The sequence below is a fragment of the Mustela erminea genome, chromosome 11 (genome assembly GCF_009829155.1).
Source record: "Mustela erminea isolate mMusErm1 chromosome 11, mMusErm1.Pri, whole genome shotgun sequence".
In the NCBI taxonomy this organism is placed as follows: Eukaryota; Metazoa; Chordata; class Mammalia; order Carnivora; family Mustelidae; genus Mustela; species Mustela erminea.
The window spans coordinates 66,931,858-66,959,093 of NC_045624.1; the positions used below are offsets into that span (position 1 = coordinate 66,931,858).

General features: G+C 38.6%; 1 protein-coding gene across 1 annotated transcript in view; it reads right to left on the minus strand.

Moving 5' to 3' along the window:
* Positions 1-13,191, minus strand: part of SDHAF3 (succinate dehydrogenase complex assembly factor 3) — a 61,332-nt gene extending 48,141 nt beyond the window's left edge. The window contains exon 1 of the mRNA XM_032305251.1: positions 12,936-13,191. Coding sequence (XP_032161142.1) covers positions 12,936-13,109 — 174 coding nt within the window. The 5' untranslated portion in view covers positions 13,110-13,191. The remainder of the gene's footprint in view (positions 1-12,935) is intronic.
* Positions 13,192-27,236: the final 14,045 nt, after the last annotated feature.

Here is a 27,236-nt window from a genome sequence, read left to right on the forward strand (position 1 = left end):
ATTAAACTACCAATTCTTCTTTAAAATTATATGTACAGGGGCGCCTGGGTGGCTCAGTGGGTTAAGCCACTGCCTTCGGCTCAGGTCATGATCCCAGGGTCCTGGGATCGAGTCCCGCATGGGGCTCTCTGATCGAGTCCCGCATGGGGCTCTCTGCTGAGCAGAGAGCCTGCTTTCCTCTCTCTCTCTCTCTCTCTGCCTGCCTCTCTGCGTACCTGTGATCTCTCTCTGTCAAATAAATAAATAAAATATTAAAAAAAAAATAAAAAATAAAATAAAATAAAATAAAATTATATGTACAAATTAGCAAACAATACTCAATATGGCTAACAGTGACCCATGAAACTAAAGAACAAAGAGTCTGTTCTGCCTTGTTCAGTCAAGTAAGCCAGAAGTACAAAAAAAGAAAAATCCAGAGATCCCAAACAGCACTGCAGTTTTTGCTTTGTCTTTCCTTTGCAGTGCTCCAAGTGCTCTGAGATGTAGAAGACAGTATCTGGGAAATCCAAACATGATGGTCCAAAAATGGAGCATTTGGGGCCAACTAAGAGAAGAAGGAAAGATCCTAATGCCCCCAAATGGTCATTACTGGCTAATTTTTTCCTGTTCTGTTCAGAGTTCTAGCTTACGATCGAATCCAAAAACCCTGGCATATCCACTGAAAACCAAATAGATGTGGAATAATCTGACAGCAAAAGAGCAGCCCCTCATCGGATTTAATTACAAAGTTAGAATAGGATCATGCTGCAGTTTCTAAAAAAAATCTTAGAAATATTAAGTGATTTACATGAATGAAGTAGCCAAGGGAGTCAGCACACTCAGACACTTTATCAAAGTTATACATATTTCCAAATATTTTAAAGTAAGAAGTTTTGGGGCACCTCGGTGGCTCAGTGGGTTAAAGCCCCTGCCTTTGGCTCGGGTGGTGATCTCAGGGTCCTGGGATAGAGCCCCGCATTGCATCACATCGGGCTCTCTGCTCAGCAGGGAGCCTGCTTCCTCCTCTCTTTGCCTGCCTCTCTGCCTGCTTGTAATCTCTGTCAAATAAATGAATGGAATCTTTAAAAAAATAAAAAATAAAATAAAGTAAGTTTTTCTCACTGTGTGCATCTTGCTCTTGGCCTTGTAAAAGCATCCAAAGATGTTCATGGCCTTTTTTACAAGCTAAAAAAGGTTATTAACTAAGGTTGTTAACTAAGGTTATTGGCCAGAAATTCTGAGTTATCAAGTGCACATATCCATTGCTTATAAAATGTAAAAGTAACATGCACAAACCATTGAGGCCCATGCTGGGAAGTGGGAGGTGCTAGAACAAGATGGTCTCGGAGGAGTCACTGTTTAGAATGTCTGCTGTGAAGCTACACCCGCTGATACTACACGCCGGTGTCATCGTAGCTGATTTTGTATATGTGTACATGTGTGTCTGCCATGCCACCTCCGGCCGTTCTTAGTTTGGAAGGGGTAAGCGTTCTATGAGAAGTGTATGCATTTTTTATTCAATGGAACAATTTTCAAACAAACTGTAGACCTCTTCACCTTCAGCAAAGAGTCACTGCATCAAAGACCAGAAACCTCTCCAATTTAAACATACAATAAACAACATTTTACAATTTTTATTTGTTTATAATAATGATAACTTTCCAAAGGAAAATAAACCATGTGGGTGTATGTTTTAAAAATCTATTCAAATAAAGCATAAATATTTTAATGTTTGAGAGCACAAAAGTCAAATGCAGTTTATTTTGGAAATGCTTCCAAGTTCTAGTGATTTAGGAGTTGAGAAGAGCAAAACTCTGTAAATAAGATAAATATGATCCTCCCTTTGGAATTAAGCTAATTAAATCCACATACCATGGGAAGTATCTGAATTCTCTAGGGCCCAGATGAGAAATTTGCTAGCTTAATCTATTAACACATTAATGGCAATAATAATAATGCTTTGACAGAAAGAAAGTGCTTACAATGAAAATAATAAAATAATAAACTATTACAAGGGGGCAAACTTGCTAGTATGTGTTCACACTGTCCAGGAAAAAAAGAGCAGGAAAGCAGCAGAACCCATGATGTTCTCTGCTGTAGATATAGTGAGGCCTGATGAAAAATCTCTCATGCCTACCCACTTCCCATTATTTTAATTCCATGTTTACTCGGCAACCTTCTAAACACTAATTCAGTTTCCGAGAAAGCTTAATAGAGGTCCACAACCCTTACTGTTCTGAAGTCAAAAAAGTTTCGACAAACAAAAGCTTTTTCAGAACTTACCTGGCAGCAAATCCTGATCTCAATGGACAGAAACCCTTTATTTACTTCACTTAATATTAAAAGTCAAATATTTTAGTGTGGAGTATTAATGTATTTGATTACAGGGTGCCACCCCAGTTATTTCTTAAAATTCAGTCACAGTCCTTATTACCTTTCTAAAAATCTAAAAAATTCTGTATTCTGAGACACATCCGAAAAAGAGTTCCCTAGATGTAGATATAAATATTATGACTCAAAGAAGAGCCCTACCCCCACCCTCCACTTCACCAGTCCCCATAACCAACCAACAAAAATGAATATTCTAGTTTATACTTCAATCATCATTCTGGTTTATACTTCAAAATTTATAAATTTAGTTAGTGTGAGTCTGATGCCAACATCTGATCATCTCTGGGTACACTGGTATATAAAGTCTAATTCCAAACCTACAAGGTCAATTACCAGGAATTATAACCACAATATTAAGTGACATATACCCACCTGGAATCGCTTTCTTAACCTACTAGCTTCCAAGCCACCAATTCAGCCTATTTACAGGTCTTCCATCTTCTCTAACCTACCAGAAGACTAACCAATAGTTAACCAATCTCCCTCCCCGTCCCACCTGTCAGCCTGACAAATCTTTTAATAATACTTAGAAAAAGAAAATGTGAACAATTAAACTACTACAGATTTTTTTAAGTTATTAAGTAGCAATTTAATTTTGATCAAATTAAGTTATTGGAGAATCAAAGAATACTTAAGTTTGATCTCTAGGAAATTAAGCAAGAGAAGATTCTTCAAGTTGTTTTAAAAAAAACTTAACATGGGGCACCGTGGTGGCTCAGTCAGTTAAGCAGCTGCCTTCAGCTCAGGACATGATCCGAGGACCCTGGGATCCAGCCCACACCAGGCTCCCTGCTCAGTGGGGAGCCTGCTTCTCCTGTCTCCCCTCCACCCCCCGCCCCCGTTTGTGTGCATACATGCACTCTCTCTCAGAATCTTTTAAAAATAAATAGATAAACTTAATACTATACCAGAAAATGGCCCTGATGATTCTTTTCTGATATCAGTTTAGAGCACTAAAGATTCTAAAATTTATCTTCCAGTGGTTAGGTAAAAGAGAATAACTGAGGAACTAACAGAGTTTTTGAGGGGAGCGGGGTGGGAGGTTGGGTGAGCCTGGTGGTGGGTATTGTGAAGGGCATGTATTGCATGGAGCACTGGGTGTGGTGCATAAACTCTGAATTCTGGAACACTGAAAAGAAATTTAAAAAATAAATAAAAATTTTTTTTTAATTTAAAAATTAAAAAATTAAAAAAAGAATAACTAGGTAAGTTTTATTTTGAGTCTACACATCTTTTTTCCAGCAGTGCTTTATAGTTTTCAATGTACAGGTTTGTACATCCTTTATTTACATCATCCCTAAGTATTTAATATTTTTTGATGGTAAGTAGTATTTTTAAGTTTTAAGTTCCAAGTTTGCATTGCTAGTACATAAAAATAGTTAACTTTTGTATAATGATCATTTATCATACAAACTTGCTAAACTGACTAATTTTAGATTTTTTTTGTAGATTCTATCAGATTTTCTACATAATCCCATTGTGAATAAAATGAGTTTTATTTCTTTCTTTCCAATCTGGATACCTTTCATTTCTTTTGTCTCATTTAAGTGGCCATTTACATTGCTGAATACATGTTTAGATTTTTTTTTTCATTTCATTTATAAAACTCAGCAAGAATCATACAATATATAGCTGACATTATTTATTAATCATGAAGTAGTTTAAGTTAACCTACAAAATTTATTTTTTCTAAAGATTTTATTTATTTAGTTGAGACAGAGAGAGAGCACACACATGCACAAGGTTGGGGGGGAAAGGTCAGAGAGAGACAGAGAAGCAGGCATCCCACTAAGCAGGGACCCCGATTCCAGTTAGATCCCAGACCCTGGACTCATGACCTGAGCCAAAGGCAGAGGCTTAACCAACTGAGCCACCCAGGCGCCCCTAACTTACAAAATTTAAATGGCAAAATTAGGAAATGTATTTATAATGTGCTGGTATTTGACTCTTAATGTGTTTACCTCAACTGCTTTATGACATGAGACTGGTAACAAAAATATTAAGTATATCCAGCTGCATTTTTAAAAATAACATTTATTGGCTTTTCTTGTAATTACTAAAGTAGCACTCATCTTCGCAGAGAATCTGGAAAATAGGTGGTTCAAGGAAGAAAATTACAATCATCCTTTACCATACGACCCAAAGATAAACACCGTTTACATTTAATTATAACATGAACAGTTTTCCCAGTCATTAATTCTTTTGAAACACTATTTCTAGCTGCATAGTAACCCACCCATCATATGGCTATGCTATCATTTCATTCTTCTGCCATCATTGGATATCTATACTGTTTTTGATTTGTCATTATTACCATATATATACAGCACAATTAATATCCTTGTAAATAAATCATAGACTGGTCTTTTACTGGGGTCCCTTTTGCCCACTCTTTTTAAAAGCTGTGTTTTCCCAATCCAAGCTAACCAGCTTTTTATATTAATTAAGCATGTATCACATTAATTCAAAATATATTTCATTTGCTTTTTTAACTTTTTAAAATTCAGGGGTTTTTAACTTTATGTTAATTATAACTATTATAAAAAATAAATTTTTTTAACCATTCTATTACTATAAAAAGATATTACCCTAAAACTAACAGAAAAGATGAAAGAGAAAAAAATCTGTGTTACCAATGAAAAGTGTAAAGTAGGTTAAGCCATTTGATATAGTTTTAACTCATCTAATATAACTGTATCTTAGAGGTAAAAGAACTTATCGGTACATCCTTATCTTCAAGGATAAAACATTATTTTTCCAACTGAGACCACTGAGGCCTAAATAAGGCTTCCAAAAATTTCATAGAAAATACATGTGCCTAACTAACTACAGTTTAACAGTTATATCACAGCAACTTCTATTCTCATTTCATTACCGAAAAGAATTTTGAAAACCACACCTTGGGCTAATAAACTTAAATCACTTTTTAAACAATAATTAAACATTTTATTACACTAGAGGTATACAGGATAAAAACATGATTAAGAAGCTTCTCTTTCCAAGGGCGCCTGGGTGGCTCAGTTGTTAAGCAGCTGCTTTGGGCTCAGATCATTATCCCAGGGTCCTGGGATAAGACCCCAAATTGGGCCCCCTGCTCATCAGGGAGTCCTACTTCTCCCTCTCCCACTCCCCCTACCTGTGTTCCCTCTCTGTCTCTCTCTGCCAAATAAAAAAATAAAATATTTTTTTAAAAAAAGAAAAGCAGCTTCTCTTTCCCTTAGGAAAAATACAAAAAATGGAGAAGCAAATACACAATTTATAGCAAGCAAACAAGCAAAATTCAAAAGAAAAATATTGATAGCATTTGATACTACAAAAGCTTAATAGTTTTTTGGAAACATTAATTTCATAAAGTAAGAACACAAGACTTTGGTCCTGTCTAGCTGTGTGATACCAAACAAGTCATTTTACTTCTATAAGCCTCAGTTACTTTCTCTTTAAAGTGGTAGAACTGGGGTTTCAGTTTAAGAGGACATACTGGAGAAATCATAGCAGCATATTTCTTATTTCCTCTCCTCCCCAAACCCCTTTGAACTGATAGTAAAGGATTTTCAAAAGGAGTAATCCATAATGACCAAGAACAAAAATGGAGGCATTAGCCACCAACAGATTTCAGTGAATTTCTCAAGACAGGAAGCAGGTAGAGGACTGAACTCATGAAACAGTGCAGATTTAGGATCTACAGCTTAGAATAGAAAAGAAAGAACAGAGCTGAAGAAAAAGCCAAACTGCCAGAACCAAATGAACACAGATACCATGTAGGTAAGGAAATCAGGAGTGAGAAGCAAATCTAAGGCAGATAATGAACACTCTGTAAGCCTAAAAGTAACTTTCCAATCGACAAGGCCTATATGTAGGCAGAGTTCTCTTTCTTATTGCTTTCTTGTAAATAAGGACAGAAAACCAAAATTCCTAAGATATTTGAAACATAAAAGACATCAAAATAAAAAGAAAAATGTCACCTTAAAAAGAGATAAGAATAGAAAATACTGCTCTTTATTATAAACCCTCCACACTAATTTTTTAATCACATAACATTACTTTGATTTTTTTTTAAGTACATTAGAGTTTACTACAGCAATCTGAAGCTCCCTTTAAATTTGAATACTCTTTATGTAAAATTTCAGACATTTGTTCTTATTAAGCAATTGTAAAATATATTTTAAAAAACAAGTAAAACTATGTATATACAATCCTTTATCTTTTTTTTTTTAAAGATTTTATTTATTTATTTGACAGATATCACAGGCAGGCAGAGAGGCAAGCAGAGAGAGAGAGGAGGAAGCAGGCTCCCCACGGAGCAGAGAGCCTGATGCAGGGCCCATTCCCAGGACCCCGGGATCATGACCTGAGCCGAAGGCAGAGGCTTTAACCCACTGAGCCATCCAGGCGCCCCACAATCCTTTATCTTCTTAAATTCTATGCAAAAACTTATTTCAAATCTTTAAGACTATGTGTTATGTGTACACATGTACAGATCTCTTATATTTTATTTTTTTAGGGCTCCTCGCTGGTCAGTCAGTAGAGCATGCAACTCTTGATCTCAGGGTTTTGAGTTCAAGCCCTACAGTGGGTGTAGAGATCTATTTTAGAACCATAACCACTAGTATATTATTATTATAATTTCACCGGTATTTTAAATCTGTAAGTTCAAATAAATTTTAAATCGTTTAAATAAAACAGACCTCTGGGCGCCTGGGTGGCTCAGTGGGTTAAGCCGCTGCCTTCGGCTCAGGTCATGATCTCAGGGTCCTGGGATCGAGTCCCACATCGGGCTCTCTGCTCAGTAGGGAGCCTGCTTCCTCCTCTCTCTCTCTGCCTGCCTCTCTGCCTACTTGTGATCTCTCTCTGTCAAATAAATAAATAAAATCTTTAAAAAAAATAAATAAATAAAAAATAAAAAAAAAAATAAAACAGACCTCTATGTTTTGGTAACAACATCGATATAGACAATAATGATCAAATTAGAATTTTTAAAATACCTTTATAACAAAAGTTCTATTAGAACATATCTCATGACACCAATAAAAGTTAAATATTCCTAAATAAAAACAGTATCTTAAAAGTATCACTGAAAAGCCAAATGCTAAGAAATGGGAAAAAAATGTTTTATGTTCCAATGATTGAGTTTCACATCCTCTCCTTTATCCCTTTTTCAACCACAAGATAAGGACCAGAATATGACTGAAAAATTTTTAAGAGGTAAAGCTTAATGTTGAAAACATACATCACTATTCAGTAAACCATCACATCCAACAAACCTCACAAAAACACTACACTGAGTAACATGCAGAATAAACGTACAACTGAGAGGTTCACTCATACTTGGTAGATGCATCCCGGACATATATGATCTGTCTACTGAACAGAGAGAGGTAATTCATTCCTTTTCTTCTGCAAGCTAAAATACAAACTACAAATCAGAATGTTCAAAAGCAACAAAATGAGGTCCCCAAATTAGGCAAGAAAGGCATACAATTTTAAGAACTGCAGAATACCCATCCAAGCCTAATTATCCTAAGTTAAGGAAACTTTAAATATAGGCAACAGGCAACTTAATCATACATGTTTTATCTGATGATCTACTTCAAAGTCCTAAGTAAGACAAAGATATTCCATGTGAGTTACAAATGGATGATTACAGGAAATATGAAGCACTTCCTCTTCTCCAACAAATACAACAAAACAAACATCAAATGTTACATATGATATCTAGACCACCATACAAATATAAAGAACTAAACACAAGAAGGACACAAGTATGTTCCTTTGCAGAAGTAGCCAGAAACCACCAGATACAGAAGAAAAGAACAGAACAGTGCGAGCACCATACTACTACCTTCATTCTCTTAACTCCTGAATGTTAGTGGTCTACCTTTGAATACGTTCCCCCACAGTTTACCCAACCAGGGCACTTTGAGCCACAACTTTGAACCAGCAACTAACTACAGATAAGGAATTTCAGTTCTCTACCTCCAGCTACAATCTTTCTCCTGAGTATGAGACTAATATATACCTCAGAACATCTCCAATTGACTGTCCCACCAGAATGCTTACCACAAAATGTACTATACCATACTCATTCTTTACCCAGCTCCTTCTAAATACATAGTCTGGTTACTGGTATCATGATCTTAAACCTGAGAGTTTTCCATTCTATTTCCTTCCCTTTCACTAATCCTATGTGGGTCCTCAAGTTAAGTCCCATTTTTGCCTTATAAAAGATAACACACACATCCATACCCTACATTCTCAACATATATAAAGACAGATAGATACCATCTCTACTATAACTCTCCTAACAATTCTCCCTACCTTCAATCTGACTCATTCTTCAATGATTCCTTTATATTGCTGCTAAAGTGATCTTTCTAGAATATAATTTGAATCATTTCACCACTGCTTAAAATCTTTCAGTAATTCCAAATAAAAATCTAAAGTCCTTAGCAGAGTATCCTGTCTCCGGCCACCTCTCTAGCTTTATTTCTTCCTAATTGCTCACTTTAGACACTAAATTTTAAACTCATTACTGAAGATCCTGGAAAAAGTCACACTGTTTCTTACTTCAGTACCTCGGCATATGTTACTCCCTCTGCCTAGAAAGTCTTTTTCATGACATGGTAATTTTGACTTACTCAAGGCTCAGCTCAGACATTGTATGTGGCCCTCAACTTCCTCCATTCTCTATCTGCTCCCATCACATTTAACAGACACACATTCATACTGTATCATAATTGTATAATACACACAACTAAATCTTGGACATGTCAAAGTAAAATACAATTGTTGTTCATTTTTGTGCCCCACAATGCCTAACACTTTGCCCCGCAATAATAAGTAATCAATATCTACTTCAAGAATGTGTGATCCATTTGGCTTTTTCCAGAAACAAGTTCTACTGTAAACATCTATAAACTATAGACACAGAGCAAAACAGTTCCTTAAGCAAAGCAAAAGAAACCAAGAAAGAAAGCAGAAGACATAAACAAATAGGGCAGAAAAGGAAAAATTAAATGTATGGAGTCTCTTCTGAGTGGCTCCCGAGAGCTCACTCTTTTTTACCCTTCATCTCACATTCTATCATAAACATGTTTTATTTGCCAGTTAATCTTCAGCACTTATTCTAATTTCCCAGAAAATAAGTGGTAAGAAGTTCTCTCCACAACTGGACAGACACCAGAGAAAAAAATGGAAAGTATTACCTAAATCAGCTTCTCTTCAAAACTGAGCAGCTAGAACTTTAAAAATGCAATAATAAATAAGACCCCTGATCCACCCAGACCCAATTCCACTTCTAACAGTTGCCTCCTGAAAGACTTAAGATTACAATAAATATTTTACCAACCAGATATCAAACATTCTCCTTCAAATATTTCCAACAGCTCTTCTGAACCTCCCTTTTTCTTCTCTTGTGGTAAAATACTATATAAATTCACTATTTACTCTGTAAATAAGCATATACATTTTTATCCTTGGGATAAAATGAAATACTTTCTCCTACCTTCCCCTAAGTGGTCCTGGAACAGAAACTTCCCCAGCTGAATTCCCTCTATCATCTGCCATGGTTTTCCATGATTACAAATGAAAGGAACAGAGAAACTTCCTCCTAATGCTGGGGCCTCTAAGATGCCTGAGCTTTCCCTTCTCTTTTCTCCAGTGGGACCCATACTTAAGTTTGCCCCGTAAAGTACAACAAATTCAGAATCCATTCAAGTTTGTAAGTAATTTTAAAAGTGAGAGAGTATCAAAACCCAAAGTCCACAAAGCACAGGAACTCCACAATTGTGTTACTCTCAATTAGCTTGACAGAAACATAGGCATCAAGCTAGTAATACTCCTGTGTGCCAAATATGTAATCATCATTAACCAAAACAACAGAAATCCAGGCCATAACTAGTCACAACAGGTATAACATAATCATAAATTAGATGTTTTGAAGAACTCATAGGAGGGAAAAGCCCAGAAGACTGAAGGATATCACTTTCCAGTATCAATGCCCTAGCCAATATTTTCTCCCCTCCAAGTCATTAGAATCTTCTTTATCCTTCATCCTTGAAAAAAAGAGAAACTAGCTCTCTTGGCAGAGCCCACATCACCCCTTCCAACTCCCAGGCTTAGACTGAGCTGCCTTACAACTGTGAGAATTAATACTCTATCCAAACAGTTAGATTACTAGGTTTAAACTGAACTTTACCCAGCTGTTAACTCATTAACTACAGAGCCCTACTCCCACAGAATACACTTTTCTTCATTCCAAAAAATAAGTGGAAATGTTAGATCAATAATGGGGAAGAAGGGACATGGCTTACCCGCTGAAACTTTCCAATAAATAAATTCAAAAGGAATGAGAGAAATTGAAAATCACCAAGAGAACACAATGGCAAGATCCATCAATGATGCTAAACTAGTTGGCAAAATCAGAGAAACAGAATATTTTCAAAAATCAGAGAAACAGTTTCAGAGTTTCTCCCCAAAATGCATATATAATTTCAAAAAGGAAAACAGTCACTTTACAGTGGAGAAACTTAACCAAGTGATCACAGTTGACATCACAAGTAGTAAGTTGTATTGATAACATGTGCCCTCTGATATGGTATGTTGAGAAAAACTCCTCACGCTTATTATCCCTCCCACTAATGCACAACATCAATGTAATCATGAGAACAACAACAAAAACAGACAAATCCAAATTAAGAGATAGTTAAAAAGTGTCAAACACATGAAAGATAAGAAAAGATTGAAGAACTGTCAGACTAGAGAAAACTAAGGAGACAGGATAACTAAATGCAGTGTGGGATCCTGGATTGGATCCTGCAACAGAGTAAGAACATTATTGGATATACTGGCAAAATGTGAATAAAGCCTGTAGTTACCATCACTGCAGCAATGTTAATCTCTTTATGTCAATTTCTTATTTTTGATAACTGCACCATGGTTACGCACATGTTTATATACAGAGAAGGTGGATGTAGGATGTATGGAGGAAAACTCAGTACTGTCTCTGTAATGCTTCTGTAAGCATAAAATTATTAAATTAAAAAAAAAGCTGAATTCCTGATACCAAACCTTCTCAGTCAATCAACACATTCACCCATACACTCTCCTCCAGCTTATTATCAATTTATTCTGAGTTTCTACTCTTTTGCTAAAAAGCTTCCAAGTTCTTATACTTTGGAACTCTCAAAGTGCCTTATTTCTTCTCAGACAAAGCAAGCCTCTCCTTCCTGTCCTGCCACAAACTGACCGGGCTTAAAAGATGTCACTTAAACCCTCTTAATTTCTTACAGACTCACTGCAATTAGCAATTTACAAAGCACTTTTAAATGAATTTACATACACTAATTTAGAGGTGCATAAATACTTATTATTTCACAAATAAGAAGACTAGGAAAAATTAAGTGATAATGACATTTAACAAATTCCAGAATCTGAACTTGAATCCAGTTCTTCTCGCCCTAAGACCAAGTAGCCATATTACAAGAAAGCAATTTGCATTTAAGATTCAACTTCCCCGGGCTCCATACAGGCTAATTACCGCTCACACACAAGATTATAAAGTTCTAAATTTCAAGATTGTCCTAAATAACCCTTTTGCAAGCTACAATCGGGAATCTAAGATACAGTGAAAACGGTCTGTATTCACCCTAACCAAAAACTTTATAATTAAAAAAAGAAAAAAAAAAAAAAAAGACAGTCTAGCCACCAATTTGGGAGGCTTTCCAATAATCGCTTACCTGCTGTTTTACCGACACTGCTTCCTGCTTTCAAATACCTGAGATGTCGCTCTAATTTCCAATTCCATTCATTTCTTGGTATTTGCAAATCATATCTAAGAGCAATGGTGCTAGGCCCACAACCCCACGAAATACTCTTTTTCCCTCACTCAAAAAGGGGGTGGGGGGTAGTCAAAGAGTTCATCGCTAACGCAGGTGTCTAAGATTTAGGGCAAAGAGACAGGGCAATGAAACAAAGTAACGCAATGTGAGACTCCGGAGAAATCAACTTTCGCCTGACTTAACTCTGAGCATTTTTCTCCTCTACCGCTTATGGTCGTATCCGATACCCGTCTCAGTCAACTGAGAACATTAAGACCCAAGAAAGAGCATGGAAATTTTTTTAAAAAAACAGTAATTACGGAAACAATCCTGTAAATCTGAAAACTAGATAATGAGAAAACCATTCACTTATTAACAGGAGCTTGCTATATGCAAGGCACTGGAGGGGCAAAAAGCTACTTGACGTGATTTATTCGGTTTCGTAAGCTGCCATTCTCACCCCTCCGGTGCTTGGCACGCGCAGGAGCTTACAAGGAGGAACTGTATTGGGGACGCCGAGGTAACGGGATCAGCGGCAGCCAGGAACCCGGGGAGAAAGACGGGCTCGGGATGTAACTTTGGGAAGTACTGTTGGAACAGCTTTGCGCTGTTTAATTCAAACGGAACAGGCTGCCGCTGCTGCATCCTGCGCGGCGCCCGGGGAAACCAGCAGGGACGGGCTGTCTCTCACGGGGACAAACAGGGGCACCTTTTAGGGTCTGGGACGAAGAAAAGTTGGCATTCACTTGCCTCCCATTCCTGCAAGAAACGCTGGGCCTCGTCAGAACCAACGGTCTTATGTCTCCTAAATTCGTCCTTCACATATTGGTCGCCAAGGGCTTTGAGGTCTGGGGGCAGAGCCCGGTGCAACAGCAAGATGCGCCGGTACAAGGCCCGGACCCGCGAGACGTGCCCTGCCGGCATAGCCCCGCGCGTGGACCGCACACCGCGCCTGCGCAAAGGGACGAAGCGCGCCTACCGCACTTTTAAGCCGGGTATTAGCGGAAGAGGGCGCGCGACCTTCATCCGGTTTGGTCCGCTCTAAAATCAGGACCTTCCGGAAACCGAGCCGCTGCGGCTGACGTGCAAGTGGGCGGGTTCTTGCCTGGAGGGGGCGTGGCCTCGGTGGAGACGGACCTGCGGTCCGGCCAGATTGCTAAAGCTCAACTTGTCCCAACGAGAGAGGCAGCCGGCCAGAGGACTGACGTGGGCCTTTTGTCACCCCCCTCAGTCACGCCGCATCCTCTCTTCCATTCATCTCACCCTTCTCTGCTGATAAAGGCCTGAGAAAGCCTTCATCAAATCCTCTTCCATGGTTAGCTAGACCCACTTCAGTTATCTTACAAATTCCTGTGTTGTCCGAGAGGAATCAGAGTGGGATTAGGATTAATCTCTCCATTCAGGAGCCCATCAACCCACGTACTGTGCACCGTGCTGTGCTCCTAAATAGTACCCAGAAGGTGCAGCCTCTTTCATTTAACTCAAGTGAGCCGTGAGCCAGCAGGTTTCATCAGCTCAAGTCAGATTGGATGCAGAAGAATCATAGACAAACATTTCTTTTTTTTTTTTTTTAATTTATTTATTTGACAAAGAGAAACATAGCGAGAGGGGAACACAAGCAGGAGGAGCAGGACAGGAAGAATCAGGCTTCCCGCTAAGCAGGGAGCTCAATGCCAGGCTCAATCCCAGTGTCCTGGGATCATGACCTGAGAGGAAGGCAGGTGTTTAAGAACTGAGCCACCCAGGCGCCCCAACATTTTATTTATTTATTTATTTGAGAGTGGGGTGGGAGGGAAGGCAGAGGGACTGGGAGAAAGAATCTCAAGCCGACTTCCTCTGAGTGCAGAGCCCAACCGGGGGCTTGATCTTACACCCTGAAAGCATGACCTGAGTGGAAATCCTGCTGAGCCAACCCGGAGCCCCTAGAAACATTTTAAATGTATTGTTTCCAGGGCCGCTATCCTGGAGAGGCTGATTAAATTGCCTAGCTGAAAACATAAAATCTGCACCTTTTTCAAAGGTGATACTTTGAAAAGGTGATACTCTATCTTTTGGTGATACTCTACTCTTTTCTACTCTACAGAAAGCTGGGGGCGACGTGGTCTCCTTCCCTCCCTCCCATCACACATTTGGTCCTTCAGCAAATCCTGATGGTTCCACCAACAACATATATGCAGAACTTGACCATTTCTCCCATGCCCACAACCACAACCATCTCTCTCTCTCTCTCCAGACAACACCTCCTGATACTGTGGTAGCTTCTTGGGTACCCGCTTCTGGCCAGGATCAGCTTTGGTCATGATGCACCTAAACTGTGAATTAGATCATGTTACTCCTCTGCTCAACAAAATCCTTAAGGAAAACCCACTCTTGACTTCTTAGCTGTCTAAATTTTCTCCTACTGCTTTCTCCCTAGTTGGCAGTTCCAGACATACTGGTCATCTTTGAACAGGCCAGGCACTCCCAACTGAAGGCCTTGGCACTGGCTGTTCCCTATGCTTCAAATTCTCCACCACGTATATCTCGTCTTGTCTAACACCTTCATTTCACCCAGCTCCTTACTTCACTTCCCCTTCTGAGACCCTCCCTTCAAAGACACTCTTTGAAATTACATAACCATGCCAAGAACTCCTTATGCTCCCCCCCCCCGGTTTATTTTCCTCTAAAACACAAATTTTGCTTACTTGCTGATTGTCTGCACCCCCCCCACACACACACCCTAGAATATAGATTCCATGAGGACAGACATCTCGTTATTTTGAGGGTGTCAAATGACTCATATGACCTGCTGGTGATGAAGGAGCAAGAGAATAGGAATTTATATAATTCCTTCAAAGACCTTTTTCTGTGCAAAGACTTTTTGAAAGAAAAGGAAGGCCCACACCCTGCTAGCAAAGGCAGGGACTTACTCATTTTGGTGTCCTTTTCAGGGCCCACCACAGTGCCTGACAAATAGTAAGTACTCTAATATTGATTACCTTGAATGGACTTTTTCCTTCAGTTTAAAATATGGGAAAATATTTGTTTAAAAGAGCATAGAACAGTTTTTTAAAAATGGATTTAATTTGGTATTATGACAAACCACATTAATGGCAAGAACTGATGGCAGTGTGGTTATTTTACCTCAGGAAATTTTTTTTAACCACCCTTCATCTGTTAATATCCTTATAAATTGAAAATTAATTTCTTGTTCCAGTTTACTTTTTTTCTGGTTTCCTTTGGGGCTAAATTACACGTATAATAAATATTTCTTTCAGAGCCAAAGCTCTTATAAAAATGTGGGGAAAACATTCTGCCAATGAATTAATAAAAAAATAACAATAAAAGACTTAATTCAGTCTAAAGGGAGCAGAAAAGGGCCACAGAACATTGGGCAATCAATACTCAGAAATGGCAAATGATGGGTGAGAGAGAAGCCAAGAGTAGCGGTTAGGCCTTGGGAAGAGGAATCAAGTAATAACATCTATAATGACAGATGGCCTTTATTTATTTATTTATTTATTTATTTATTACAATGAGCTGGACAGTGAGGTATGTTTTGAAGATAAAATTTTCTCTTATTCCTTGAGCTTCCAGTTTAGGCTGACCAGTTTTCCTCTGTGGTCAAAATAGCCATGAATTGAAAATAAGATCTGAGTTTTACTCCTGGCCACTAATCTGGATCCGTACACTGCATGTAGGCCTTTCCTTTATCCTTCTTCCATGTGTTTCTTTTTCCTGTGTGTTATTAAGCAAGTCACTCAACCACTCTGTGCTGGATTGTCTTACACGCCAAATGCTGGGTTAGGTAATTTTCAGTATCTCCCACTTCTACTAATCTAATCATGATTTCTCCCAGATTTCCTCTAAAATGTTTTGTAAACGTAGAAGCAGACACATATCCATTCTGAAATCACTGCTTTGAAAGATCTTTTTTTTTTTTTTTTAAAGATTTTATTTATTTATTTGACAGACAAGATCACAAGTAGGCAGAGAGGCAGGCAGAGAAAGAGAGAGAGAGGAAGCAGGCTCCCTGCTGAGCAGAGAGCCCGATGCGGGGCTCGATCCCAGGACCCTGGGATCATGACCTGAGCCGAAGGCAGAGGCTTTAACCCACTGAGCCACCCAGGCGCTCCAGAAAGATCTTTTTTTTTTTTTTAAATAGACTCCACGCCCAGCTAGAGCCCAGTGCAGGGTTCAGACTCATGAGATCAAGACCTGAGCTGAGATCAAAGTCAGTTCCAGAGCACCTGGAGGGCTCAGTCAGTTAAGTGACTGCTCAGGTCATAATCCCAGGGTGCTGGGATTGACACCACCCCCCCACCCTCCTCACCCACCCCCACCCGGCTCCCTGCTCAGTGGGGAGCCTGCTTCCCTCCCTGCCTCTCCCCTACCCTGCTCCTTCTATCTTTTTCTCTCTCTCTTTAACAAATAAATAAAATCTTTAAAAAAAAAAAAAAAAAACAGCCACTCACTTAACTGGCTGCACCACCCAAGCACCCCTGCTCTGAAAGGACTTTTAAGAGAAAGGGGAAACTCCTCCAAACTCTGTGTTGAACACATCATGTAAGCTTTTCAGGGCATACAAAACATAACCAGCACAATATACCCATACCCATAAAGTAGTCAGCGCAGCAGCTGCTCTCTGCAGTGTGGTACTTGTGCAGACCAACTTCCGCACAAACATAGAAGAGGATGCTAGAGAAGTTTCTGGACAAGCAGATAGAGAACTTTGAGGTCAAAGGAGACAGAGAAAAAACAGTGAATAAGAAAAAATAAACTTGAGGAGGGGGGAGATTCTACTTTTAAGTAACTTCTACACCAAGTGTGGGGTTTGAACCTACAACCTCAAGATCAAGAGTCACATGCTCTTCTGACTGGGCCAGCCAGGCGCCCTGTACATTTACATTTCCTATTTCGTTATATTAGGCTATAGCTTTATATTACTTGTGTCGCTGGGTTTGTTTCTTTTAGCTTTTAATTGTGTACTTCTATGCATCAGAAAAAGCTATTCAGTTTTTTCTTGTGATCAATAAAAAATGCAATGAAGGGACGCCTGAGTGGCTCAGTTGGTTGGACGCTGCCTTCGGCTCAGGTCATGATCCCGGAGTCGAGGGATAGAGTCCCACATCGGGCTCCCAGCTCCATGGGGAGTCTGCTTCTCCCTCTGACCTTCTCCTCGCTCATGCTCTCTCTCACTGTCTCTCTCTCAAATAAATAAATAAAAATCTTTAAAAACAAAATGTTGTTAAAAAATGCAATGAAAAATTTTTTAAAATTTAATTTAAAAAAAGAAAAAGTAAACTGAAAGAAGAGAGGAAACACCTGTGTGGCACATACTGCACTGTTACTTTGTATTATTCTCTAGTGTTTACATGAGTATGTTGAAAAAAAAATTCTTACTAGGGAATAAGGTTACAGCAGAATAAGAGAGGGTTGGTGAATGGGAGAGTAGTAAAAGATCTGGAAACTGTTTTATGTCATTAGTTATGGAAACACACCTGCAGACTTGGATTTGTTGCAGAAGTGGCTCATTTTTTAACTTACTTCTACTAAATTCTACATGTTCAGTCTTTGAGAATAATGAAAAATTAAATGCCTGGAACAAGATACATCTTTGACTCAAACAACCTTCACATGCTTAGAAGCCTGGAGAGATGAATAAGTTGGATTTAACTACGGTCACTACCTATAGTCCCCCAAACAGCACCGCCGCAAATGGTCTTTCATTTTCTGCTTTGCCCTGGAGTCCTAAATAGGAACATCACTACGGGAAGGTGAAAATGTAAGAGGAAGGACTACTTTAAACCCTTTGACTTGGCGTCTGAGTATCTCTTAACTACGGAAATGCAATGGTAAGGAAGCACATTTTCTTGAAAGCCAAAATTTCAAGCTTAAACATAACAGCTCCAAGAATGGAAGAAGCAAATACATTCATGGAGAGGCTATTCTTCGAAAGTCAGTTTAGAAAATATATTAGTCTTCATTTAGTATATTCCAAAGTTTCTGAAGTATGTTACATAAGAAATATCAAGGAGGCACTAAATGTGTTTATACCTGTACAGAAATATCTAACTCTAAGGAATGTTTTAAATATTTACAATTGCTGATAAATGAGGATGGAAAATTAATCAACTTGAGATACACTGTCACACGTAATAATTTAAAATACTAATGATACTAGTATTTCCTAAGAGGAAAAAAATGACCATTGCCCCAGAAGCTGAAAACAAATTCAACACCCATTTCTGATTTTAAAATAATAATAAAATCAATAGATTTCTTTTGTTTGTTTGTTTGTTTTAACTTTTTAGAGAAGTGGGGAGGAGCAGAGGGAGAGGGAGAGAGAGAATCCTAAGGAGGCTCCATGCTAGGCATGGAGCCTAACATGGGGCTCAATCTCATGACCCTAAGCTGAAATCAAGAATCGGATGCTTAACTGACTGAGCCACTCAGGCACCCCAGAGATCAATGGATTTCTCAACACAAAATCCATCATATTAGTTAACAGGATAATGTCTAATATAGTAGGCAAGCTTTTGCTTAAATGGGAATTGAGAAAGAATATATATGATATATCCCTCATACAAAAAAATAAACCAAAAATTATTTTTTAAAGTTACCTATGGGGATGAGTTGCAGTGAGAGGCAAGGCAGAGAGGCTAGGAATGAAAGTGAAATGCTCCTAGGTTTACATTTTTATATAGTTTCAACTTTTGAGCAATGAAAATATCTTACATAGGGAAAAAAAAACACATTAAATTTTTTAGAAGTTAATACTAATATAGAAAGCAAACCTTAAGGGACGCCTGGGTGGCTCACTCAGTTAAGTGGCTGCCTTCAGGTTGGGTCATGATCCCAGCGTCCTGGGACTGAGTCCCACATTGGGCTCCTTGCTTGGCAGGGAGCCTGCTTCTCCCTCTGCCTCTGCCTGCCACTCTGCCTGCTTGCGCCCTCTCTCTCTCTGACAAATAAATAAATAAAATCTTAAAAAAAAAAAAAAAAAAGCAAACCTTAAGAATGATTGCTGAACACTGCTTTGGCCACACAATGTGAATTTTGTTCAAAATAGTTCATCACTTACACCTATATCCTCCTTTCCCAAAAGTTATTTAGTTTGTGTAAAAAATGATGTTTACTTCTCTTTCATAACTGTTCTTTAATTTTACTGCATTATAATCAAAAGAAAAGTTGTAATTTATCAACTTGTTGGGAAAAGGAATTCTTCAAATTTCCTTTGAGCCTGTTTACAGTTTTTTGAGGTTCTAAGTATGCTTAAAAGAATAAGGTGTTTCACAATAGCCAGTAAGTGTTGAAGAAGATGTGGAGAAAAAGGAACAACCTTGCACTGTTGGTGGGAATGCAAACTGGTGCAGCCACTGGGGCAGTATGGAGTTTCTTCACAAAGTTAAAAACAGATCTACCTTATGATACAGTAGTTCTCCTACTGGGTATTTGCCGAAAGAATACAAAAACACTAATTCAAAGGGATATGTGCCCTCCTATGTTTATAGCAGCACTATCAATAGCCAAATTATGGAAGCAGCCCAAGTGTCCATCAGTAAGCGAATGGATAAAGAAGATATAGAACATATATACAATAGAACATCACTCACCCATTAAAAAAGAATGAAATCTTGGGATGCCTGGGTGGCTCAGTTGGTTAAGCCTCAGACTTGGGCTCAGGTCGTGATCTCAGGGTCCTGAGATAGAGGCCTACATTGGGCTCCCTGCTCAGCAGGGAGTCTGCTACTTCCTCTTCCTCTGCTCCCACCCCCACTGTGTGCTCTCCCTCTCTCTCTCTCTCTCTCAAATAAATCAATATAATCTTAAAAAAAAAAAAGGTATGTAATCTTGCCATTCCAACAACATGGATGAATCTAGAGAGTACAATGCTAAGTGAAATAACTCAGAGAAACATAAATACCACATACTTTCACTCATATGTGGAATTTAAGAAACAAAACAAATGAGCAAAGGAGGGAAAGAGAGAGACACAGACTCTTAACTATAGAGAACAAACTGGTGGTTACAGTGGGGAGGGAGTGGGGGAGGGGTGAGATCCGTGATGAGCACTGGCTGTTGTATGGAAGTGTCGAATCGCTATATTGCACACCTAAAACTAATATTACACTGTATGGAAATTTTACTGGAATTCAAATTAAAAACAAGAAAAAAGTAAAAATAAATAAATTTTAAAAGACTACATTCTTTCTACTGTGCAGGTACAAAATGTATATGTGAAACATATCTTAGATCAAGCTAAATTATTCAAATTTTCTGTTTTTTAAGTTTTTGTCTACTTGATTTTCAGTTTCAGAAAATAGAGCATTGGAGTTGCCCAGTACGATTGTAGGTTTGTCCGTTTCTCTATGTGGTTATATCTGGTTTTGCTTTCTATGTTTTGGAAGTTAAATTAAACAAAAAAATCGGTTTGAAAATCAGTTATGTTAGACTATTAAGATTTGTGATTGTTGGGACACCTGGGTGGCTCAGTCCGTTAAGCGTCTGCCTTCGGCTCGGGTCATGATCCCAGGGTCCTAGGATTGAGTCCTACATCGGGCTCCTTGCTCATCGGGGAGCTTGCTTCTCCCTCTGCTTGCCTCTCTCTCTACCTACTGCTCCCTACTGCTTGTGCTCTCTCTCTCTCTGACAAATAAACAAATAACAATCTTTTAAAAAAAGATTTATGATTGTTATATCTTACACCTTTTAGCAAAGAGTTACTCTGGACCCTTAAAACAGTTTGTCTTAAATTCTATTTTGTCTAATATTAATACATAGTTACAATTAGTCTCCTTTTATTAGTGTTTGTTTCTGGTACCTTTTTATTGTCAGCCATCATCTATCATTCTCTTTCATCCCCTGTTCATTATTTATAGCTAGATTTACTTTTATTAACTCTCTCTGTAAATGAGTTTAGCTTATTCATATTGATTGTGCCTTTTTGAAATAGTCCCTGCTGTCATATTTTATTTTCTGCTTACCACAAAGTCCAGATTATTTCTACTGTATTTCGTTTTATTGAACTACTAATTGGAAAGATTTATATTCTATTTCGGTATTTCTGGTTATAACTCTTGCATTTTAAAGATATGTCTATACTCTTACATTGTTCAAACAATATTTAAAGTTAAGCAATAGCCACCTCCTCCCCTAAAATTAAAAACATTGGCATGATTCTGTTTCCCTGCCTGCCTACCTTCAGCCAAGTCCCCTGTGGTTATCAGTTGGAATTGTGGGTTGCTTAAAAGTACTCTTTTAAGCAATACATATTTAATCAATATGTATTGATTATCAATACATTTATACAATTTCAATAATCAATACATATTTAAGTTTAACATTAATTTTTATGAATTTCTTGCCTTAGCACAACTTCTGTACCCCATTTCTTCTTCCTCAGTTTATTTTCGAACCTAGGACTAGGCTTCTGGTGCTTTGGGTTTATTAGGTTTGCTTTGGTTGGGTTTAATTCTGAGCCACTTCAGATTGAGGATATGTGACCTTCAAATCTGAAACATGCTGGTCTATTATATTTCTTTAAAATTTATCTTCCCTCTATTATCTCCCTTGTTGCCTTCTGGAATTTATGCAGGATGGATGCTGAGACTTTACATCAGTCACTTATATCTCTACTTTACATAATTGTATCCCCTGGTACTCTGCTCTGGAAGAATTCCTTGAATCTCCCAGTGTGTTCCTCTGCCCTTCATTCACTGTCTTAGTTACTGTCTCATTCACTGTTCTTAGTTAACAATGCACTCTCCTTTCTTCTCTTCTTGGATACTCTTATGCAAAAGTCCTTGTCTACTTCCTCTAAAGCCCTGTTCTGCTTGTCTGTAACTATTTCCTGAGGTGTGGATTCCTCTGTTTAAGTTCGTTATCTTTCCTGATATTGGTTCTCCTTAAATGTGGGTGATTCTCACTGGGGACATACTGTTGGGTTCAGATGCTGTACTGGCGCTTCTATCCTCTCTGCTTTATTCAAGGGAAAGGCAAAGTGAGCTCGAAGGATTGTCTGCCCATCTATTTTCAGTGAGAGTAGCAGGACAGAAAGGCTGAACCAGTAGGCTGTCATACCAGTGTGGGTATCTCAGTGGGAAGTCTTCCACTTCTAAAAATTCCTTTCCCCTTGTCAAGCCACCAAAGGGCACTCACCTCTCTGAGCCAGGCTCCTGTACTCACCACAGTCACCTGCGTACAGACATACCTGGCTGCTCCTGCTGTAAGTGCCGGACCAGTCACCTTCTTAGCTGAAAGGGCCCTCCCTGCTCCTAGTTCCATCTCCCCAAACGTGGCCTGTTCTTTGAATCACTCTCATCTGCTGCTAGCACTACTCTTCTACTCACCTTTTGAGCTTAATTTCCTTTTTAGAGGAAATTAAAGGAGGTTCCATCCACTCTCCTTTTTCTCAGGGATTCTTCCTAGAACATGATGAATTTCCTTTATTTTTCCAATCCAGTTGCAGCTTTTGAAAATATACCTTTAATTGCATTTTTAAGAATTAGCAGAAAGGAGTGACTATACTATTTTTCCTGCCTATTACCTTAACATTAATGTACAAAACATTATTTATTGTTGTAAAAATCAGAATCAAATTGAAATGTCTGACATCAGGGACCTGATTAAGTAAATTATGAGATATATATGCAATGGAATATCTAATATGCTTTTAAAAATGATGCGTATGATGATATTTAGGTGAGAAAGTGCATCTGAATTATTGTTAAGCACGAGCACCAAAAGCAGAAGATGATAGATAGATAGATAGATAGATAGACAGATAAACAGTAATTTTTTTAAGGTAAAGAGGAAATCTAGAAATAAATACTTAAAATATTAACAATACTCTTGTTTCTGGGAGGATTGTTGATGTACTTTCCAGTTCTGAATAGGTTCTATCTCTTTTATTTATAAAATATGTTTTATTTTATGTTATTATTTTTAAAAGCTGTTGAAAAAAAGTTCATATTCTTTTCAAGCTTGCATGAAATCTTTACAAAAACTGATCAAAAACTAGCTCATGGGGCACCTGAATGGCTCAGTTGGTTAAGTGTCCGACTCTTGGTTTCAGCTCAGGTCATGATCTCAGGCTCCTGGGATCAAGGTCTGCATCAGGCTCCTTGCTCAGTGCAGAGTCTGCTTGTCCTTCTCCACCCCCTCTCCCCCTCCCCCTGCTTGCACTCTGTCTCTCTCAAATAAATAAAATCTTTTCAAAAACAAAGTAGATCGTATCATAAAGAAAGGCTTCAATGAATTTTTTTTTAAAGATTTTATTTCTTTATTTGACAGACAGAGATCACAAGTAGGCAGAGAGGCAGGCAGAGAGAGAGGAGGAAGCAGGCTCCCTGCTGAGCAGAGAGCCCGATGTGGGGCTCAATCCCTGGACCCTGAGATCATGACCCGAGCCAAAGGCAGAGGCTTTAACCCACTGAGCCACCCAGGCGCCCCCACTGAATTTTTTTAAAAAGCAGGAAATACACAGACCAAATGCTCTGACCACCACACAGGCAATTAGAAAATCATAACAAAAGTTTACATTAGAAAAGTACAACCATTTGGAAGTTTTCAAATATTCTCTTATGTAAACGTTACAGCAAGAGAAAGGGATATAACAATAACAGAGTATTTAGAAAATATTAAGAGGAGGCAGTGAAGGACTGGGAACTACACAAAACGTGCACTTCATTTTAAGTTGTGTGATGTATACTCAGTTGCTCTTCTAGGAAGACACTAGAGATGACTGGCATTTTTGCTAGGCCTTGAATGACAGACACAGTATGGGCAGGTGAAGGAAAGACTGAGAGGTCTTCAAAAGAGAAAAACAACATAAGAAGCAACATTGCACTTGTGTCATTAAAACATTAAAACAGTGAAGAAGTCAAGCTAGTCAGAATTGTGAATAGGCTAGTTACTGTGAATAGTCCAGATAGTAGTGGGAAATTGTCAAAAAATACAATGTTTGGAGCTAAAAAAAAATACACATATGTTTTGATATAGATATAGATAGGTAGATAGATATAACACATATATTTTACACATACATATTTTTTAACATCTGATTACAGTTGGTGAAACTGAGACCAGAGAAATGACTTTGCAATTTGAATGGATTTAGAATATGGAGAGTCCTAAAAAGCATACAACACCGTTTACCATTTTTTTAAAGTAAGCTCTATGTCCAACATGGGGCTTGAACCCCATACCCAAGATCAAGAGCCACATGCTCTACTGCCTAAGCCAGCCAGATGCCCCCACAGTTCACTATTTAGAGGGTAAGAATAAGGAGTTACTAGAAACTTTGAACCAGAAGGACATGGTGAGAACAGTGCTTGAAAAAGAATAATCTGGCAGCCATGAGCAAAATAGGCTGTTAAAAGAAAAAATTAATACCTACTTTCATTCAAATGAAAGAAGGGCCTTGTAATGAACCCATGACTACAAAGAGATAGCCAGGAGGTGATGGCTGAGGTAAGCAGAGCTCTAGTAGGAGTACAGTCGTGGGACTTTGAAGGCCGCCGGATTTAGGGACAAACCAGATTGGCGGGGGCGGGGGGGGGGGGATATGGGAAAACTGGCTGAATGAAAGAGTGAGTATCCCTGTTCTCCCTTGGGTGGTACAACTGACAAAGACAGAAGTCGGTTGGGGGGTGCTGCTTTTGGAAATGCTTTATATTTTGGTCACATTGAATTTGAAGGGTCAGCCCAACCCTACATCATGCATTGAAAAGTTGCTTTTTGTACCAGTGGAATTTGCTATTGGCCTGTGTCAGTGCTTCTCAACTTTGGCTGTATACTACAATCACCTGGAAAACTAGTAAAAAAAAAAAAAAAATACTGATAATCAAGCCCCACCCCAAACCACTTGAATCAGAATCCCTGAGAGTGGGGTGAAGCACTGACACTGCTTAGAAGCTCCTCCAGTGATTCTAATGTGCAGGCAGGATTGGGAACCTATGGTCTAAATTTCCAACTTGGAGACACGTGGGTTCTGGGAAAAGTACCCAAGGTATCAAGATACCGTGTTTAAAAACTGGCTACTAAATATCCAGTACTTCAATACCAAAGAGTTTCTACGATCATGGGAATGGAGATTTTACATAGCTAACAATATTTTAAGCCATAAAGGCAAAAATTGTCTCTGAGGAAGAGAATGTAAAAGTGAAAAGAGATGAATAGAACTCTGGGTTGTATCCACAATGACAGAGCAGGAGGTGAAGAGCTCAGTCCAGAACTGCCCCCGCTTCGCACATGCCACATCCCCCATATGCCGGAGTGTTTCTCTCCAAACATGGTGCAAGCTGTCCAAGTAACTAATCAGCACTCAGAACACAGCTTACCTATAAAAAGTGGGCCGTCTCGATAAAGATCCACAAAATCTCCATTATCCTGATCTTCCTTCCTACTCTCCTCTAACCCAAAACTTCCATTCTTGATTATATCCCAATCCTTCTGCGAAGTGGCTTCATAATTATCCACTCATTCTTTCTCTCACTGGTATCTTCAATTATTCTCTTTATGAGATTATTCTATGCAGCTCAGAAACACTTAAGAGAATACTTTAAAAAAAAGAAAAAAAAAAAAAGCCTCCATCTAGTCTGCCTCCCCCTCAACTACCATCCTATCACTCTGCTTCCTTCACTGGCAAACTTGAAAAAAAATTACATATTTCTCTATCTCCATTCGTATTCCCCCACTTAATCCCTTTTAATATATTACTGGCCCCACTACTCTTCTAAAATCACTTACTTCAAAGTCACTTGACATTTGGTTTCGGTTTATATACCTACTATCTCCTGACCTTCTGGAAATCTTTCTAGAAATCAAATCTTTTGGCTCCCATACGTCTGTACTGTGCAAGTGACCCCAACTCTAGGGCCCCATTTCCTCTGTGTCCTTAGCTAGCTGCAGTTCTTCTTCCCATCCCTAAATGTTAATATAAAAGGCTCAGTCTAAATATCAGCTTTCAGTCAGTGCCCCTGTCTTGTCCAGCGGTCCCCAGCGATTGGTGATGCTCTGCTGCCCCCACCTGGCCAAGCCCATTCTAACCACTTCGGAGGTTCTCAATGTACCCTTGCCTGGAAAAGTGCCAAGACACCTTATCAAATCACACACACCACTGACCTCTCTACAATTTCAGCCTTCCCTTCTATCTAAACATAGGATAAGTTCAAACTGGACAGCGCATCATCTCTTTAGAGTCTAGGTCCCAGTTAAACTCACCATTTTCCTCCAAAGACCTCTTTCTCTACCATTCTTCAGTATACCTAGACTCAAGACTGGAGAGACACCTATAACACTTTTCGCTCTCTTCCTCTATCTTGTTATTGAGGAATTCTTGTTGAAACTTCTTTTTTCCGGTGTCATTGATCTACCTGCCGAAACTCTTTCCCTCATTTAAATGATCACACAGTCAGCTAATGTCTTCAGTCTTCAAAGCTTTCCCATTGTCTTGAGGGTAAAGTCTATGCCCACAGAATATAAAACTGGATTAAAACATCACGTTGAAACCAAAGGCAAGACTTGCAGCTGAGCAGTTATTAATCTACTTTCTCATTATATTATATGTGTATAAAAGAATTTTTATAATATACAATATAATTTTATTATATATACATTATAATGTAAAATTGTATATTATATAATTTTCTTTAAAACTGAAGAAGAAGGGGCATCTGGGTGGCTCAGTGGGTTAAAGCCTCTGCCTTCGGCTCAGGTCATGGTCCCAGGGTCCTGGGATCGAGCCCCACATCGGGCTCTCTGCTCAGCAGGAAGCCTGCTTCCCCCTCTCTCCCTGCCTGTCTCTTTGCCTACTTGTGATCTTTGTCTGTCAATTAAATAAATAAATAAAATCTTTTTTTTTTTTAAATGAAGAAGAAAATTCTAAATGATTAACTCAGACAAAGATTTCAACTTCATAGTGCCATTATGGTTTTAAGCTGCAGAAAGCAAAGGTAAGCATATGTATAAACAAATACAAAAAAAAAATTATCTGACAAGAGAAGTCATTCCTCTTCCCCAACCCCCAAATTGAAGTAAGTTCACAATATGTGTTGTTTATACTCACAA